We start from the raw sequence: 18660 nt of genomic DNA, 5'->3' as shown, positions 1-18660 counted from the left end.
TCGTCTCAGCACAGCTCCTGCCCAGCCACCTGCGACCGCCCTTCCCGGTCGTCACAGGGCGCCTCGTAGCAGGCAGGGCTGGCCGGGACACACCGTGCTCGCTTGGTCCAAGCGCCACGAGGGCAGGTGATTTATACCGCCTGTCCTTGACGGTGGTGAGTGAGTGACAGGAACGTAACGTTCTCAGCATAGCAGCCCAACTTCTGAGCACGCTTGCTTACATTTCCTCCTTTCCAAGCACAGGAGTGGGAATTTCACCTTGTTGTTTCATCCCACAGTTGGCATCAAACGCAGCCCCCACAGGAAGGCTCAAGGGGCTGCCCAGGCCGCACGGGCGCGCGCAGGGGCGCTGCGCCCCCCTCCACAGCAGAGCTCCCAGCTCCTCGCATGGGCCCGGGCTGCTTCTGCGCAAAGAAGAAGAGCTCGATGCACTGCTGTTCTGCGGGTTTCGTAATCCTTCCTTTGCAGTTAAAATATATGTATATATTTTAAAGGCAATGCTCATCTATTCCTTGAAGGCAACAAAATTAACAGTTGTTTAAGATACAGGCAGCATCAGCATCATAATCGTGTTCAGCAGGTAAAGCCCTCTGAGAAATTTAAGCCAATTCTATACGCTTTCATGTGCATGGGAATATCCTGCTGCCTTTATACCCCTTAGCTAAATACTGATCTTAAGTAAAAAACAGCAGGCCACATTCAGTATTTAAACTGTTCTAAATCCGAGTTAGTTGTACTGGAGAACACAAGGTAGGGTATATGCTGGTCATAAAGACATCAAGAGTAGAAGAATTTGCTGAACAGTTCATAGAAGAGAATTTTGCTCCTTTTTGGAGAGCCACAGAAGGCACAGTGGGCATCCAACACTGACGGGAAGGCATAACCCACCAGACAAGTGCGGATGGTGGAAAAGCAAAAGCAGACAGCGTCTACTGCTGCTGTTTATTAGTCCAGAGAAGAGGCTGGGAGTTGGGAAGGAAGAAAAGAACAGATTTTAAGAATAAACCCAGAAAACACAAGGAAGTGTTTACCACGATAAAGCTTTATAGTGCAATTCTAAGGCTCATTGAGGTATTTTTGTTTGAATTAAAGGGCAACGTGTTCAGGCAACAGCCAGCAAGAGACCTGTTGAAGTATCTCCCACTCTGTCTGCATCTTTATTTTGCGCTCAGTAATTATATTGTTCGTTCTTCCACAGTCCTTGTGCTCCCATCAGCAAGACATTATAGCACAAGGAAGCCGTCCAAAAAAAAATCTTTTCTCAAAAACATATTCTTTATGCATAATTGCCCATATGATCTAATTGTTTATATTATACAGAGGTTTTTTTTCAGGAGCCTGCAGAAGTATCTGCTGTATTCATTTCTTTTCTGCCATTTTCCATGCATCATAATCAAAAACACTTCTCCCAAGTGGATGAACCACTCGCAGAAGGTGGAAAGCACTGCTGTTATTTTCTCTGCCATATGCTCCCAAGGCAGTTCCCAGCTCTGCATCAGATTATCCATAAATCCAGACGCTCCATCATCTGTGGCCATCTGAAATGCTGGGTTTGAGGATCTGTTTGTGCATCATGGGTGCCCAGAGCCTGGAAGGCCTTGGATGTGAATGCAAAGATCTCATCCCTATTGCAGCCATAAACACATGTTTTAACATGACCATTTCTTGTTATCAGTGCAGTGACCCAAGCCCCTCAGATGAAAACAAGACAAATCCAAAGTACACAGAGCTGCTGCAGTTTCTCCCTCTTCCACCAACAAACCTCCCACAGAAGCATCTAGACTTTTGCCCCCAAATCTGCAACATGCTCATGGTTTGGGGGATTGTGGCAATTCAACAGCAGGAGGTGGTGTCAGTAACATGATCAGCAAACTCCATTTCCCTTGATCAGATCTGAATTTAAAGGAGGGGAAAAAAAATCAAGCAACAGCAACCATAAACTCTTAAAAGGTTAAGAGATTACACTTGAGGCAGTTATGCTTGCATCCACAGACATGTACTTTCAAATGTGCTGTTTGTGCTGCTCCCCTTACACATCCAAGATTTGCTGCTTCATGGTTACTGGGGTGCCAAGACATTTCTTTGGAAGCTAAATGAGAACATCTGCTACTTCAGCAGCAAAACAAAACACAGACTCAAACAAAATTTCTGCCACAGGAATAGGAAAAAATAACTAACTGAAATGCAATCAGGAAGATGTGTCCCTAGCTAGCAAGCTAGAAAAAAAAAAATCTACCAGTGAAAAGGCTTTTCTTCTGCTTCTGTCCAAAGCCTTGGGCAGGATACTGTGTGAGAAACTGTCTCCCTGCAAACCCCACATCCACCGCATTGCTCTCTACCTGGTACCCTTTCAGAAGGGAACTGGCTCTCTGTCAACTGCAAAACAGGTAGAACCTCCTCTGCATGACATCAAGTCACCCTCCAGAGAGGAAGGCACCAAATTCGCACCAAGAATCACACACAAACTGCTTAAGAGATATGTCCGTAATAACATGCATACCAGTGCTTATCTCCCTTCTAAGGCAAGCACTGGAGAACTAGCACAGAACTACTGCCCCGCATTTCCCAAAAACTATTCACTGAACAAAGTCAGCAAAACTGTACACTGAGCAGTGGTGACACATGCGACCACATACTTGTCCACTTCCTCTACTCCCTGCAACAGAGGAGGCTTAATGGTATCATTTGACATATTTGGGTTTCATTAGCATAAACGAGCATGTCCAGACAGGATCACAGCATGCCCAACGCAACACAGATGCTCCAAGCTTTCTGGCAGGGCCGTCAAACAGTGCGACATGCAGCAGCTGAGCTGGCAGCGCGAAGGAGTGGGTCAAGCCATGATGCCATTTGCTTTGGGAAGTCCACTGCTGCTGAAAAAGCACTAATAGTTCTTCTTGCAGTGAAGCTGCATGTGGCTTGCAGAAGGCCAGAAGGGAACATCTGATGCACTTGTTCTGGGCCCAAAGCTGCAGCTTCTGGAGCAGGCGAGGACCCAGAGGAAACAGAACATGAACACATTCAGCTGGAGATCTAAACCTAGCGGAATGCAAAGCCAGTACTCACCAACGGAGCAAATGTCTGTGAAATGGTCCTCACCTTCTTCAGCATGAATCAGGTCATTTTTGCTCTTCTTTATCGCAGCTCTTTTCAACACTGTGTGCAAATTAAAGAGAGAAGACCCCCGTGAGCATTCAGAGTGGATTCTCTCTCCCTCCCCAACTCCACTCTCCAGGGCCAGCATTTACTTCCCAATGCTGCCTGAAGCTGCCTTACAAGGCTAAGCTGTAGCAAATCAGTCAATCTATAACCTTGCAGGGCCTTCATTTTTAATTGAACCCTCTAGATCCTTGAAGGTTTTCCAGGCAGAATTCTGTGTACTTATACTTCAGCCAAGCAAATGTAGGAAGGCGGGGGAAACTGCTGTAAGCTGCTGGACCTTTTAACACAGAAGAGAGGCCTGGGCAGGGTCACCGAGTGATTCTGAACCCCAATGCGTTATGACATGAGTGCTGCTATCCATTAAGAACATTAATGTTGTTTACAGTGTGCACCATTAAGAAATCAGCATTTGCTGCGTTCCAATACAGTTTACCATATTGCAATGCCCTAAGCAGCAAAAATGCTATGTTGAAAGCAACTCCTACAAATCACTGAACACATTCTTAACAGCACCCACTGTATGATTCCTTCCCTCTGGGGATGTCATAGCTCTTTGAAAACACACTTTGTCCTATAGCATCTTTTGTAGGGAAGCCAAACATCATTACATCATCTTACTAGACAGGGAAAGGGAACTGCACCCTGGGACTCAGAAAGGTCTGCGCTGCTTCGTCCAGGGTGCATGAGATGCAACGCCAGGAACAGTGAGGGCTTTGCACCCGTGACCACCTACCTGCAAACCTTGACAACTATCAGAAAGGAATATGCTGATACAGTTTTCTAACAGCTTAAAAACATACAGTAATTAAGCACCATTTGCTATCAGCAGTAAGACACCCCATGGTGTGGTGATACATACTGTCCAGTGGGCACACACAGCAAATCCATTCACTCTGTAGCAACTACCTTGAGTTCAGGTTCCTCCAAGGGAAGCCCCTCACCCTACTTGAATCTCCCTATGTTGAGAGAAGCATCTGCACTTCTTCCTCAGCATCTAAGGCAGGTCTTATTGCTTATATCACTTCAAGGGCATCCAGGTTCAGAGGCCTCCAAGCTCAAAGAGGACACAATGAACCCAAGATCTGGATCCATCTTGTGCAAATAACCTCTTTTGTTCTTCTCCCACCCAGTTGGCTGAATCCTCAGTCCCAGCCATATCAACTTCAGGGTCCATGAGACTGCATCTGTCCTACTAAATTCCAGCATGTCCTGGACCATCCCAAGCACTGGGACACAACCAACTCTGGTCTCTGATATTAAAGTTTTACAGCACTCCCTGGGTGTAATTGAGCACTTTTTCCTTCACCTTCTCCTCACAAAACTCCTGTAGTTCAGCAATTGGAGCGTGCCAGGAGCAATCTCCATAGGCACTTTGAATGCAATACCCCCATTGTTTTGGAGACCAAGACAGTTTACCTGCATTGATGTAGACTGCTCCATGACAGTCAGCCTCAAGGCCAGAGCCACCACTGGGCTTGTCTAGCTTCTGCTATAGAAGCAGCCTTGATATACCTGAACCTTCCTTCCATGGCTATGGCTACCCACCTCCAGCTTGCTCACAGCACCAGGCTTCTCGGACTGCTCCTCCGGATACTCCTCTCGCTGCAGAAGCTGACGGCCCCGGCTACACCCCCATGAGACCAGGCTTCTCCCACCACACACGCAGGGACACGCACACACGCAGAGATGTGCCGCGCGCGCCTCGGCCCTGACCTCGCAGCCCCAGCTCGTCCGTCCCCGAGCCCTTCCCGGGCCAAGGCAGGCCAGTGGCCACGCCGAGGGGCTCGCAGCAGGACTGGGCAGGAGCCACTAGTGACCTAGGCCCTCGGGGAAGCAGTAGTGCCCCGTGGGGCCGCCTGGCCCCTGTTGGTTTGCAATCCACTCACTGTTGTAGCTGCTGCCGCTGCTAGTCTCTGCCGGTGCCGTGCCTTGTTGAATCGGCCCTTCCGAGGCGGCCCTCCCTGACAGTGAATGGGAGGAGAAAAAAAAAGAGGAGGGAAAGGGAGGGGAGGGGAAAGGAGGAGACATGGGAGGACGAAAGATGGTCAGAAAAGGGAGAGGGAAGAATCTTTAACTGAACTTTGACTGACTGTCATATCCTAAGAGCTCAGCAGTCTCGAGGTGCAGGGAGAACCACGGCCACGTTCTCCTGACACCTGCCTCAAAGCTTAGCACCTCCAGTCACCCTGAATGCTGAGGTCACACGTCGTGAAACAGGATCACCACACCCTGTTATGTCTTACTGCTTACAGGTAACAGGGGTCTTAAGTCTTGGTCTCTTAGTCAAATCCTTTTGGAAGCCTCGATTTAGAGCCCTGCCTGCTCGGTGTCCATGGGTTTCTCTCCTGGCATCCACTCTGAGGCCTATCCCCTCCACAGCCTGCGAGCAGATGTGGCCCACAGGTGCCCCGATCATGGCGCAGTCCCACAGACAGCCCAGGGACTCTGCAGACCCCCAGGGCAGATCCCCATCCCAAAACGATGCATCTCATAACTGTTCATATCCACCTAAAACCTCGAAAGACCCAAGAAAAGGGACTCTCTATCCCAGCTTATTCCAAGCGCATGCACAAGCGCGTTCCTCACACCCTCTTGGTTTCCACGGAAAACCAGGTCAGCGTACAGCACAAACCTCTCACAGAGCACAGGACAACTGCACAGCAAAGCAACCTACCATCCAGAGGAGACTTCTCTTCTGCATTCTTGTCTTCCTCTGCCAGCATCACCTCTTCTGTGAAAGGAAAAAGAGGAAGGCTCAGCTTTGAGTTTCTCTCATTCCCATCCCAAACCCATCCAAGCTGGATGCAGCACGCAGATGTTTATTCCTACTCCACCAACCTCCTCCTGTTGTATCACCCCATCACACTGAGCTTCCACAGGGGAAGAGGAGGAGGTTCATAGAATTGTGTTTCTTGCCCTATGCCCCTCTTGCACAAGGGAAGGAGGTAAGTAAAAGACTGTAGCACATGTCCTCAATGATTTCCCTCTTCACAGTGAGCCATCCTCTCCAGTTTCTACCCCCAGCTATCACCCACTAGGGATTTCTGGAGAGCAAGAACCCTTCTTCAGAGCCAGCTCCACAGAGGACTTGGGCCTCCTGCCCAGCCACCTTGGAGATACTGCTCGAGGAGCGAAAGATGCTCCAGTTCCATTAAAACTTTTCTGTTTTAGTCAGCAAAATCAGGATTCAGCCTAGAAATGGATCTGCGTCTTACTGCACAGGGTAGAACAAGCAAGACAGGCTGCTGCATGTCAGCCACACTACACGCACCACAGATGACAAAATGTCACCAGACAGGCACTGGGCCAAAATCTTAACCCAAATAAAATTCATGGCAAAGTTCCTTTCAGGAAGAATTTTGGGCCACCACAGTTTAAGCAGTGCAGCGTATGTGAGACATCCACTGTCCATTTTCCATCATCTTCTGTTGCTGTGTACCTCATCACCAAAACAGGAACTTACACTTTCCTGCAAAGGAAGAACCGAGCGTTGGAAAAAGCAAAAGAGAACCACAGAATCCCAGAAGGGTGGAGGTTGGAAGGGACCTCCAGATGCCCAGACAAATCCCCGTTTCAGGAGGTTTTAGGGTCTCCTAAAATGACCACTTAGCAGAAACGGAATTAAAAGTTGCATGGTCTTTATGACCACTGAAGCACAGACAGGATGATGATAGGCTTGAAAAACATCCAAAAACCAGGACATCTGCATTGACAAAGACAGTATCAGATCAGCAAGTTCTGGTCTCGGAACAAATGTGAAGGGTCCTGTCCAAGGCTTCACTAGGATACGAGTGACCAACTGGCATCCTTGCACTAAGATTAATGGCTGTTATAGGACTGAAAATAAAGGCAGCCTTATCCTGAAGATCTGGGAAGCTGAACAGGCAAGGTCTCCGAGAAACACGGTGCCAATTCCGTCTCTTTAGCCTGGGGATATAGCACACGATAGGCTTCGAAAAGCAGCACATTACATGGAATAACTTGCATTAAAAAGGCAGCAGAAGCAAAACAAAAACAAACAAAGAATACAAACCTGAATTTAACTATTAAAGTCACAGATGTATCAAAGAAAAAGTGAATAAAAAAGCATCCATTAGAAGACTCCATCACACTCGCGCAGAAGACTATTTTGTCTCTCTAGCAATTATCCCCCCTTGTCATTTCAGGCACACTGCGGTCTTTTTTTCACTGATCTGGGTGTCTTTTCCAGCCCTATCAAGGGCTTTCTGCTCTTTGTTTCCACAACAGAAAGTTGAAACCTGAGGTTCGCATAGCTTTGATGTTCCAGGGAATGACACTAATGCTATCCGGAGATAGAAGAGAGGTTAAACACACTCCCAAAGATTGCTTATTCCAGGAGAAACGTGACACTCAGAATCAATGCTGTGTGAAAGAGATGGACTCGGACAGAATTAAAATGCAAGAGACATACAACTTGATTAGCTGCAAACTGAAAGACTTTCGGTCTCTGAGCAAAAGCGTTTTCAAATTGATGCATGTCCTTGTAAGATAAGAGAAACGTCTTCAAAAGAATACGCGTGAGCTTATAAGAGCTTTACTCTGTGCAGAGACCTTATGGTTACCCCCCTCTCCTTTAGAAAAGCAGCCTAACAGTCAAATAGCTACTATAGTTTTGAGGAGTTTAATGGAGGAAGCAATGGCGGCAAAAATCATTTCCATAGATTACATTGCTTGGTTTCACCACTTTTTAATTCCTCTGAAAGGCACAATTTCAAATTGACTTGCCTTTGCACAGAGCCAAAAGCAAACATGAAACAAAAGTGAACCCTCAAACTCTGTTTCAGCACACAGCAGGTGGAACAGGACTGGGTTTCCTGATCTTAATTTGATATCGGTTGAAGTGAAGAAGTGGCATGTGGTAAGAAAATGTTATCTCGTGCCTAAAGAAATGACTAAGTGCGAAGCACTGCCTTCTGCATCCCTATCCACTGCATTTTAGTGGTGGGAGGAGCTGGTCCTTTTAAGCAGCTTACTGGAGAGAGCAAGGAGAGGGGAAAAAAAAAAACACACATACACACAAGATTTCATTCTGTGACCAAAAAAAAAAGTTAAGATCACAGGTCTTTTTCTAAATAATACATACAATCTGTTTCTGAACAATATACACAGCCAATGTTTATAGTCTCAATATGGGAATTGTAGGAATTACTGACCTACATCCTGCAGGTTGCAGGAAACCATAGGATTCAACCCTTACTTCTGGCCCAGAACTCCCGCTCCAAGATGCTGTTTATACTGCTGTAAATCTCACTGAGCTGAAGACACCTGCAGCCTTGCACGACTGTCAGATCAGAATTCAGCCTCCTCGACCATTTCCCTCTGTTCTGCCTCTAGACCTTGCTTGCGCACACAGAGGCCCCCTCATCGGCCAAATCTCTTCTCTCCCCTCCCATGCCCTCCTGCAGCCCCCTCCAATCTGATGAGCACTGCGGGGCCACTCCTGTCCTCCCTCCTTCGCCAGCTGTTGGGTTCCTGAGTGTCACCTGCACCCCACACTATTCAGCATTTCATAGAATCCCAGAATGCTTAGGGTTGGAAGGGACCTCTAGAGGTCATCTAGTCCAACCCCCCTGCACACGCAGGGTCACCTAGAGCACGTGGCACAGGACTGTGTGCAAGTGGGTTTTGAAGATCTCCAGAGAAGGAGACTCCACAACCTCTCTGGGCAGCCTGTTCCAGTACTCTGGCACCCTCACTGTTAAGAAATTTTTCCTTAAGTTTCTGTGGAATTTTTGTTGTTTCAGTTTCCGGTCATTACCTCTAGTTCTGTCAGTGGCCACCACTGAAAAGAGGCCAGCACCATCCTCCTCACTGCCTCCCTTGAGGTGCTTATATAAACTGATTAGATCCCCTCTCAGCCTTCTCTTCTCCAGGCTGAACAGGCCCAGCTCCCTCAGCCTCTCCTCATAGGGCAGATGTTCCAGGCCCCTGATCATCCTTGTGGCCCTGCGCTGGACTCTCTCCAGCAGCTCCACATCCCCTTGTACTGTGGAGCCCAGAACTGGACACAATACTCCAGATGTGGCCTCACCAAGCTGAGTAGAGTGGCAGGATCCCCTCCCTCGACTCTGGAAATTTAGGGCCCTGGAGTGCCCCTAGCCTCCCTATTCTGTTCCTGCTGCTCAGGACACTCTCAAAGAGGCTCCGCTGGGCTGCAATTTCCCATGCTCATGCTCTGCCTCAAGATAAACATGTATGGCATTTTTACATGAAATTGCCTTTGAAATCGTTGAAGCCCTCTGGTTACCTTATGCCTTTGTTCTTCAGCTTCGGTCAAAAGAAACTAGAAATCATGCACCAGAGAAACAGGTAAAAGTAGAAGCTTCAAACCTGGCCTCCTATTTCCAGAAAGGAGGTCAATTCAGCCTTTAAGGAAATTGGTCGGGTAGTAACTTCTTTCCTTGTTTAAGCCTAAATTTAATCTAAATTCAGTACTTCAGCATATTCTAATCTTTCTCTTCCATGCCTTTGTTAAAAGGCATTTGTTAAGTACACTTTCAATTAAGACTTCCTGTATCAAGTATCTCACACAGTCTCACATTAAGAATGTCATGGTTTAAAACACCTTGTCATAAATGCTTCGACCAAATATGCCTCCTTGTTCAGCAATCCACATTTAAAGAAGTGTTAGCTACGCCGACTTCTGTATCGGCCGTAGCTGTATTCCTGTCAATTTAGCAACGGTGAATTGGCATCCAAATCTCGTTGGTGTGCCAAGGCACATCTTTGAACATTTCACAAGCACTTTTTATTAGTTCTTTCTTCCCTTTCATAGTACTACAAGAATAAAGGGGAGGGAAAAAAAAAGTCAGTTATCAAGGGCCAGGTTAATGAGGAAGTTTCATTCTTACAGCACAAAGGTGTTTTGCAACCAGTCATTAGTGCAGGTTTGGAACATGCTAAAGTGCAACAGCATTTAAGAGAGAAAACAGAGACCCATGGTTTTCATTTTGAGGAGCGCACGGTTTACAATCTCAGTGAAAAAAAATGGGACAGGTTAAGAAAGGCCAACCCCAAATCTTCTCGGAAGCATTCACCGGATGCAATGCACAGAGCTAGAGATAATAGAACATTATTCAGGCTGCAAAAAGAGAAGGCTGTCAGAAACTTTAAAGGCACTCAAGAGTGGTCAATAAGCAATGAGCACAATGCTAAATTAAAATCATTGATGAGAAATGGGAGATTGTGTACAGATTAAGGAATAATTTATTATTCAAGTACTGTACTTGGTTATAAATTGCTTATAGCCCTTGACGTATAAACAGAGAACAAGGAAATTTCTCCAGCTTCAGGAACTGCTCAGAATATGTAAAATATTACAGAGCAAAAAGAACTGGATTAAGTATCAAAAAGCCTCTTTATGAATCACTGGAATGCAACATTCCTGTCTTCCTACCTTGCATCAAAAATACATGAGAAAAAAAACGACCAAACAAAATGCTCAGAGACAGGTACTATAAATATTAGAAACCTGGAGAGGCTTCTTTCAGAAGAGGGGGGATTCAAAAGACTGGGTCTGTATTCTTCAGAGGGTAAAACATGATGAAACACACATCAGCAGCAGAGAAGTAATAATCATAAAAAAAAAGTTTGTCCTGATAACTCCCACCATGAAGCATCAGGACAGACTTACTGTAGCAGAAATGCAGTATATTTAAAATAGAAGAAAGTTATATCTATATATTTAATCAAATGAATTGTTAATACTTGGAACTCCAAGGATTTTCAAATTAAATTTTCCATGAATAACAACAATTTCCAGACATTAACATTACAATACATTGGTATTAACATTACAAGTTAATACCAAGAGCCTTGATTCTTTGTGCATCCTGCAAGCGCCATCTCACCGGCTGGGGCTGCTGTGAGATTCCTCCCCCGCTGGACGCACACGGCCACCAGCTCCGACTGCTCCTCTCGCTCTGCCAAGCAGTTGGCTCTGGCCATCACCCCACATTTACCAGACAAGGTAACACTCATGTAACCCACTGAATTCACAGCTGAAATCCTGGCCTCGTAAAAAGAGATGGCAAATCCCCCTTGACTGCACAGTGCCAAATTTCAGTGCCCAAGTTCTAAACTCTGGATTTCTCAGTTTTAGCTAGCCTTCGTGTGGCCTTTTGTATTTAAAGATTTACCAACCATGCTAAGTTCACTTTTATTATCATTATTTAGTTGTACAAGGAAGAATTTTTTTGTTGCATTCCTACTGTATTTTCAAGAGTGTTAAATAGCATGTTTTTATGAATCCTTGATTTGGCCATTTTGCATACACTTTCCTATTCTATATATTCTTCTGGACCCTGTGTAATTAGATAAAATAGAAATGGCAAGCACAATAGCCATTCATTCCCACAGGAATGCAAAGCTTGGAGAAGACTGCTTGCTGTATGTTTTATAGCTTCTCCAGCTCAACTTTTGGACAAGTTCAGCTAATGACCTTTGTATAGCTCTTCTGAGCACACAGGCCTCAAAACGATTCAAAGCAATCTCCATCTCTGCCAGGGAGTTCTCATCTTTGTTTTACTGATAGGGAAACTGATTCAGAGATGAGAAGTCACAGGGGCCCTAAGAGCAAGGTGGCAGGAGAGCCCATGCACAACCAAGTCTGTCTCAGCCCCAGCTGCTGGAGCAATCATTAATTAATTTGAATTTAAGCAAGTCCAAATGCTGTAAGCAAATTAGAAGACAAGTTGTAAATGGAAAGTGAATGGTTCTTATAGAACCTATGTAGACCTACAGAGCCACAGAATTAAAGGGGTTGAAGTGAGGTTAGCTAATTGAGAGCAGTTGCTGTTGAACAGTCACAGTGAGCAACAGTCTGTCAATACAATTGGCACTCAATTGTCACCTTGGATAGTGCTGTTGGAAAGAACGGGCTCAAGCCACTATATAAACCACTGCTCCTTCCTCCTATTTTACATTTCAGTGCTTTAGTCTTCTTCCTCTCTGGCCACACTGTCAAACCTCACATCCAAACCTCATCCCTTGATGAGGCTACTGCCTCGGTGCTCTCTCGGGGGAGTTTGCAGAGGGCAGAGGCCCACATCCAGGTGGGCAGAGGGGCAGAGCACTTGAAAGAAAGCAGAGAAGCAGCAGGAGCCATGTGGAAATGCCGCTCCGAACACTGGCACCCGGCTGTGCACACCGCGTGGGCGCTGGAAGCCCCGACGCCAGGCAGGGCTGCCTGTTGCGGAAGGCCAGCAGGGCAGTTTTGCCCACGGAGTGCATGCAGTCAGTTGCTGTGAGCACACGATTTGCACAAGCACATTTTAGTAAGCCAGGCTTCCAGCATCAATACGGATTGCAAAACCAGGACTGATAAAAAGCCTTTTTGGTATCACACCAGCCCACAGTCTAGGAGGAAGAGAGCCACAGCTCTGCCAGGGGACTGGTGCCTGACTGCAGCTAAGCCACTGTCTACCCCTGGAGCTCAGTTTCCCTGTTTGTAAAAGGCAACAATGAGGCTGCGCTCCCTTTCAGCAGTTACCTGAGTATCAATTCCGGACATTTATCTCACCACTCAACAACACTCAGACATTCGAGCTCTGCAGAAACGCAAGCAAGGGAGCAAACAAGCAACAAAGGTTTCCTTGATGCTACACTGCAGTTATGTCCGTACAGATTGGCTGCTCTATAATCCAGGATGGCTATCAATAACCTCTGTCCTCAGCTAATCAGGAAAAGAAAAGATGCTATTTTTATTAGGTGCATTGGGTGTTTGTTAAAGTTGATTATGGTTTGCAATATACTGCAATTTTCAGTTATAATAATTACAAAGCAGCGTTAATGTCCGCCAAGGCAAGTTTCATGAAAGTGATCTCTGTGGCTCATAGGAACAACACTCCAGTGTAATTTGCCAGTGGTACTCAGAGAGGCTCATAAAATAGCTGTGTAAAGTAAATAAAATATAAATGATCATATTAAGGAACAGTTCCCTCACCGTGCAGCCTGTGGGGAACAGTCTATCACTTTTTGTATTGTGCAGAATTAAGACAATACTTTGATCCCAGCCATAAAGTTGACCCATCTCCTTCAATTTTGCTTGGCCAGAGACAACTCTAGTGTTGACAACAAAAACAACAAGTGCTGGCTGATCCCTATCTACTCTTAACTTGATGGCCAGCAACACCGAGGATTCATTAAGGGAGCCGTAGTTCTCACCAAAACTAGACTGTCCAGGCCACAAAACTCACCAAAACAACATCTGATCTCTCTCCTTACCTGCTTTGAAGATCCACTCCAAATAGCCATTCAGTTCTCGTTCAATTTGCTGTTGTCTACGGAGTTTCAGGAAAGCTCGGCGATTTTCTACCCTCTCTCGTTCTTTGGCAAATTCACTATGGAGAAAGAGAAAAAAAAAGAAAGCTTATGTCACCAAAGGCTGGGAAAACACGCAGCTCCTCTTTCGTCTTTCGGATTGTATTTATGAAGCTCTGAAGCTGATAAAGCCAGCAGGGAGTGGGAACTATGACATTGCACGCTACGTGTTCCTGCCCAACAAGCTGGTTCTTTTATTCTACCCCATCGTTTCTCTGTATCTCTCCTCTTGAAAGAGGACTACAGACTGCCATGTGGACACACACTTGTGTTCGGTGGCCACACGACGTGGAGCACCACAAGGCCCTGGTGCACAGCCGGGCGCCCTCATCCAGTCCTACAACACAGATCACCTCTAACACTGCAGGCTGTTGCGCGCTCTGCCCAGCACCACTCAGAACCACTTCCCCACTGCAGATCCTCCCGGAGGAGCACAGCACCGCTGTGCCACAGAGACACCAGCAGCCTTTTCTTTTCCCCAGCTTCAAGCTCAGGTCCTGCAGTTTTCCAGCCCCATAGAAAGCTCCATGGGAGCTCCCAGCCTGGAGTTTTCCCAGCTTCGAGCTGACTTTAACAAAAGGTCAAACGAGCTACAGGTGAGGAAAGATGCTTTTTTAAGCTGGTGGAACATCCCCCATACTTTGGGTTGAGGTTAGAAACAGTTACCTTGCTACGTGCCAAAATGACATGGAAAGCAAGAATATGGACACAAATCCTTAGAAAAGTATTGTACAGGAGAGTCAGAAAGCAGCCAGATCACAGAAGCCAGGAAAAAAACATCGAACCATCTAATCCCCTAACCAGCTTTTGCAGGAATATTCTGTGTGCACATCCTACAGTGCAGTTTGAGATGATGCAGAGATGATAGCGCAGCCCCAGCCCTGGGCCCTGCACCGGGCTGTTCCCAAGCTGGCTGGAGTCCGCATGGAGCAGCCTGGAGAGCTCTGCACCATCCGCCGCACTCAGAGCTCGGGAGCAGCCTCTGCAGCCCCAGGCTCTGGAGGCCCTTTCTGAACAGCAGCTGGAGCAGCAGTGACTCCCACCTCTACCACGTTTGGTTAGAAGTGGGGCCAGCCTTTTGTCTCTACACATACCATGGGCTCATTCACCCTCCCATTTGGCACGTTTGCTTTGCTGGGTCCTTCCTTGCAAACCTTCATTCAACAGCTGTGTCTTTCCACATGTCCCTCCAGGAAAGTCAGCAAGGAGTAAGAGATGGGAGGGAGAGGAAAAAAATGGGGGAAAGGAGTTGCATGTCCGGCAGCAGCTTTATATCCACAGCTTATCTTCTGCCCTTCAAATCTGATGTTTTTGCTTATTTTGGCAGGACTGTCTGACCCATGAAGAGGGGCTGGCCCAGTGTGGAGACGCACACAGACATCAGCTACTGACATGAGAGCTGCCATGAGCCAAACTGCTGGGCGCCAGCTCCAACCCCCTCTGTCCCCGCTCGACAGCACAGCCCGTGACCCCATCCTGGGAAGAGCGGAGAACAGAGCCCCGCTCGGCACGGACGGCCTCTCCTGGCGCTCAGCACGCGTCACTTGTGCTTCGGGAGCCTGCCCGTGTTGGCTGCAGTGCTCGTTTGCTCCCCGCTTCCTCTCTAATGTTCTCATTTCTGGGTCAGCGCCTGCTAGTCGGGGCCACAGACCTCCTCTCAGCTTTGATTTCTCTCTGGAGAGGGAGGAATGAGATCAGACAGCACTTGGTGGCAACATGCGTTTGAACTGCCAGATACGGGGGACGTGGTGGGGAGGAGGGGACACGCTGCCTGCATGATGGGGTTGTTTCATGGCAGGTTTCCTAGCCTCAGCCCGTGCCAGATGGGAGCAGGAGGCAATGCCCAATGAGGAGTGTAAAAAGGGCTGCAGAGCGCAGAAAGAAGAGGCGATGGCCCCGGCACTGCCTCCCTCGGCCCTCAAGAGCATTCAGGGGAGAGCTCTGTTTGCAAAACCTTTCATACCCTCCAAAATCCTGCCTGGCCTAAGGAAAGCAGAAGCTAACAAGGACGTATCTCTTTAATCTCATCTTTCAGCAGGTAATAAAATAAGGTAGAAACTGTGTTAACAGTTTGTGTTACAAACATTCAGCAGTTTCTGAGCACTCAGGCACTTTTTGCACCACATTGCTGCGGTTACAGCTACCTGCACCCACCAGAAGCAGCTGCGGGAAGGGACAGGTCTGTCCCAGTGTCAAGCAAAGAGCCATCACAGTCCCCAGGAGCTTCAGTCCTGGGCTCTGGTTCTCATGTGTGGCACTGCTGTAAAGTTGGGAAAGAACCTGCAGGAGAACACAGCACCTCAGAGCTCACGGAGCATCTCCCGAGTGCTACGCAGCTCCAGCCAAACAGCCTGGGCTGAAGGCTGGAGGGTGTTAACACAAGGTCTTCTTGGTGAAGAAATACATCACACTTGCCCTTACTATCTCCAGAGATCTGATAAAGCTGAATAGGTTTATAGGTTTGGCAATAGGTTATGTTTTTCCTTATGAAATATTCTAATAAAAATATGCTTCTCCACTGTATGCATCACCATTTAAAAATCAGAGCATACCCCATTTGAAGTAATTGAAAAAAAAAATCAGAATTTCAAGAAATGTGCAGAACATTTTCAAAGAAAGGGAGAAAAAATCCACCAAAACACCGCATTTCATCTATAAATATTTTGGTTGAAGTTTTCAGACAGTTCTAAATGAGAGCAACCAAAATCCCAAAAGGAGTCATCGGTAGCACAAAATAAGTTATCAATTATTCAGCATAATTACTATTTATGCCACTGACATCTACAAAACTCCCTCATCACCAGAAGCAAAACCTGAGCAGAAAATATGTGGCCTCCTCCATAACTTTCTTCACAGTCGGTCCTCCTTACTTCAGTCAACTCCAGAATGAGGAATATCGAAAGAAATTTCACCTGTTCTTGTCCTTTGCTCCCAAAGCCCCCAAAACACTCCCTTCTCAGTACAGCAAGAAAATATATTGGGAGGAAGAAAGCTGTGAAGGTTTGTGGTCTTGCACACAGCACAGGAAGCCCCGCTATAGGGGAAGCTGCACTCTACCTACAACGCAGTTTAGTTACAACATGACAACCATGAACACCTGATCCTACCGAGACAGCAGGCACAACCAGAGACCAAGGCAAGGACGTTCATCATGGGGAACATATACATAAACATATCACATTTCTCAGGAGTAGTTCATGCTTCAAATTTGAAAAATGCAAGATTGTTGCTTGTCACCTTGATAGGTGAAAGATTAAAACAAATTACAGTGTATATGTATCTTAGAATAACCACTTAGTCTCTTGAGTTTCCCCAACCAGGCAAGAAAGAGGCAAGGCCAGTTCATGAGTAAACATCAGAGTAAATAAAAGTTTATTATGCAATGAAATCCTTACAAGTACTTTATCCATCCCAGTCTAAAATTCAAAAAGTGTTCCAGCAACCAAAAAGAAAAGGTCTTTCTCTCCCAGGTTTCTGATGAGCATTCCTAGGCGAGAGCAAAGCACCAAGCCAGAAGCACCGGGGATCATGTCTCTACAGCACATTCCCGGGCTCAGCTTCAACCAGTCTGCCCTGAGACCTAATCACATCTCTCCAACTCAGCCCTTCAGCTTTCCTCCTTAAAAAATGGACAAAACCATTTCCCACTGAGAGCCGCGTGGTGGAGGGAGATGGTATAGGATTACTGTCATTGCTACCACTAATAGTGAGGATGATTAGCAATCATGATAATAACACAGGTAATTAGTTCCTCATTCAGAACAATATAAGCTACACAATTCTCATCAAAACCCTGATCTGAAAATGAAAGAACAGCTTTCATCTACTGCTGTTCAGAACAAGTAAAAAGAAGCAAAACCTCAGAAGGATTTTACCAAAGACACCCAGGAGTTGAAAAGGATGTTTAGACTTACTGAAAAGGATGTTTAGACTTATGTCTAAAACCAAATACAATCAGTTTTAAAATAGGTTTTACTTCCAGTGCTTCAAAGGAAAGACTGAAGACGTAGGGCATTTAGGGATGCAGTCCTGCCTGAGAAAATACAGCCCTCAGGAACCAAGAGGACGAGACAAATTCAAGTGAGGGAGATGACAGAAAAGGGACCAGCAGGACAAGCAGATGTGCAACTGCCCGGGCTCCAGGTGGAGGAACAGAGCGGCTGAGCCAGGAGGCTAAAGCTACCAGCACAAGGAAGAGGCCCGCCGCCCAGCCGCCCCCAGCCCGGGAGCACCCGCGCGCACAGAAACACGGGGCTGCGCTTCAACAGGGGAGGTCTGTACCCCACCATTCCTCAGACTAACTAAACTGTGGGATATAAAGGAGACATAGCTTACACTCATTTTTTTTTCCTTTCACACTCAGGCCTCCGCTTCCAATGAAAAGGTGATGATGCCTTGGGGTTTGTGGCCTAGTCCAAACTCAGCCACATCCCTGCGGCCAGGGCCCAGCGCTGCACAGCCAGCGCTCCCGGGCTCCTGCCACCCCACGCTCCTGCACAACCCAACGTGCCGCCTTCTACCTGCAGCCCCCTCTGCTAGAGCCCATCTCTTCTCCAAAGGAGGTGCCCGTCATCTCCACGCTGCGTGGTCAGAGTGCCTGGCCCTGCCCCAGCTGCAGAACCACCTTCCTGCGGCACCATCCCTGGCTAAGGCCCTGCAGAGCCCCTCACTGCTTGTTTCACCACGGATTTGTCTTGTTAATATTCTTGCACTTCGTTCGCTAACCCCATTAGCATCCCAGAATTTACAGAATAGCAGATTCTACCTCCAGGGAAAGAATTTGTTCTGCTGGTTCATATCTCTGTATTTTGTCTTCCTGAAGTGTTATAAATCTTTTATAAGGGGAAATCTCTACCAAAAGCAACCAGAAAAGCCCAACACCTTTAAAACTGTTTATACACGGGGACACAAAGCTTTGGCTGTGCTAAACAGCATGAACAGAATGCGAAACCCTTGGAAATCTCCCAGAGATTGAATAATTTAGCAAGGCCCAGCCTCAGCTCCCTCAGTGCCCCGAGACACCAGGGGTGCAGCTGCCAGCGAGCAGGAGTCCTGCTGTGAGGACACGGCCACAGCCCCGCACTGGCCCGGCCACCTCAGAGCAGCCACTCTTGGGTGTCACCCCCAGAGGCTGCTCCTGGAGAGGAACGAGGTCAG

General features: G+C 47.0%; 1 protein-coding gene across 1 annotated transcript in view; it reads right to left on the bottom strand.

The window, feature by feature from the left end:
* Positions 1-18660, bottom strand: part of CACNA1B (calcium voltage-gated channel subunit alpha1 B) — a 272146-nt gene that overhangs the window by 121767 nt on the left and 131719 nt on the right. The window contains exons 8-11 of the mRNA XM_088523279.1: positions 13408-13523; positions 5837-5893; positions 5049-5123; positions 3100-3156 (exon numbers count right to left, since the gene is read on the bottom strand). Of these exons, the coding sequence (XP_088379405.1) occupies positions 3100-3156; positions 5049-5123; positions 5837-5893; positions 13408-13523 (305 nt within the window). The remainder of the gene's footprint in view (positions 1-3099; positions 3157-5048; positions 5124-5836; positions 5894-13407; positions 13524-18660) is intronic.

The sequence above is a fragment of the Tinamus guttatus genome, unplaced genomic scaffold, assembly GCF_059628265.1.
Source record: "Tinamus guttatus ecotype Peru unplaced genomic scaffold, ASM5962826v1 Tinamus_guttatus_pri_ptg000177l, whole genome shotgun sequence".
Lineage (NCBI taxonomy): Eukaryota > Metazoa > Chordata > Aves > Tinamiformes > Tinamidae > Tinamus > Tinamus guttatus.
The sequence above is the reverse complement of the archived record's forward strand: the minus strand, read 5'-3'. Positions and strand labels throughout refer to the sequence as shown.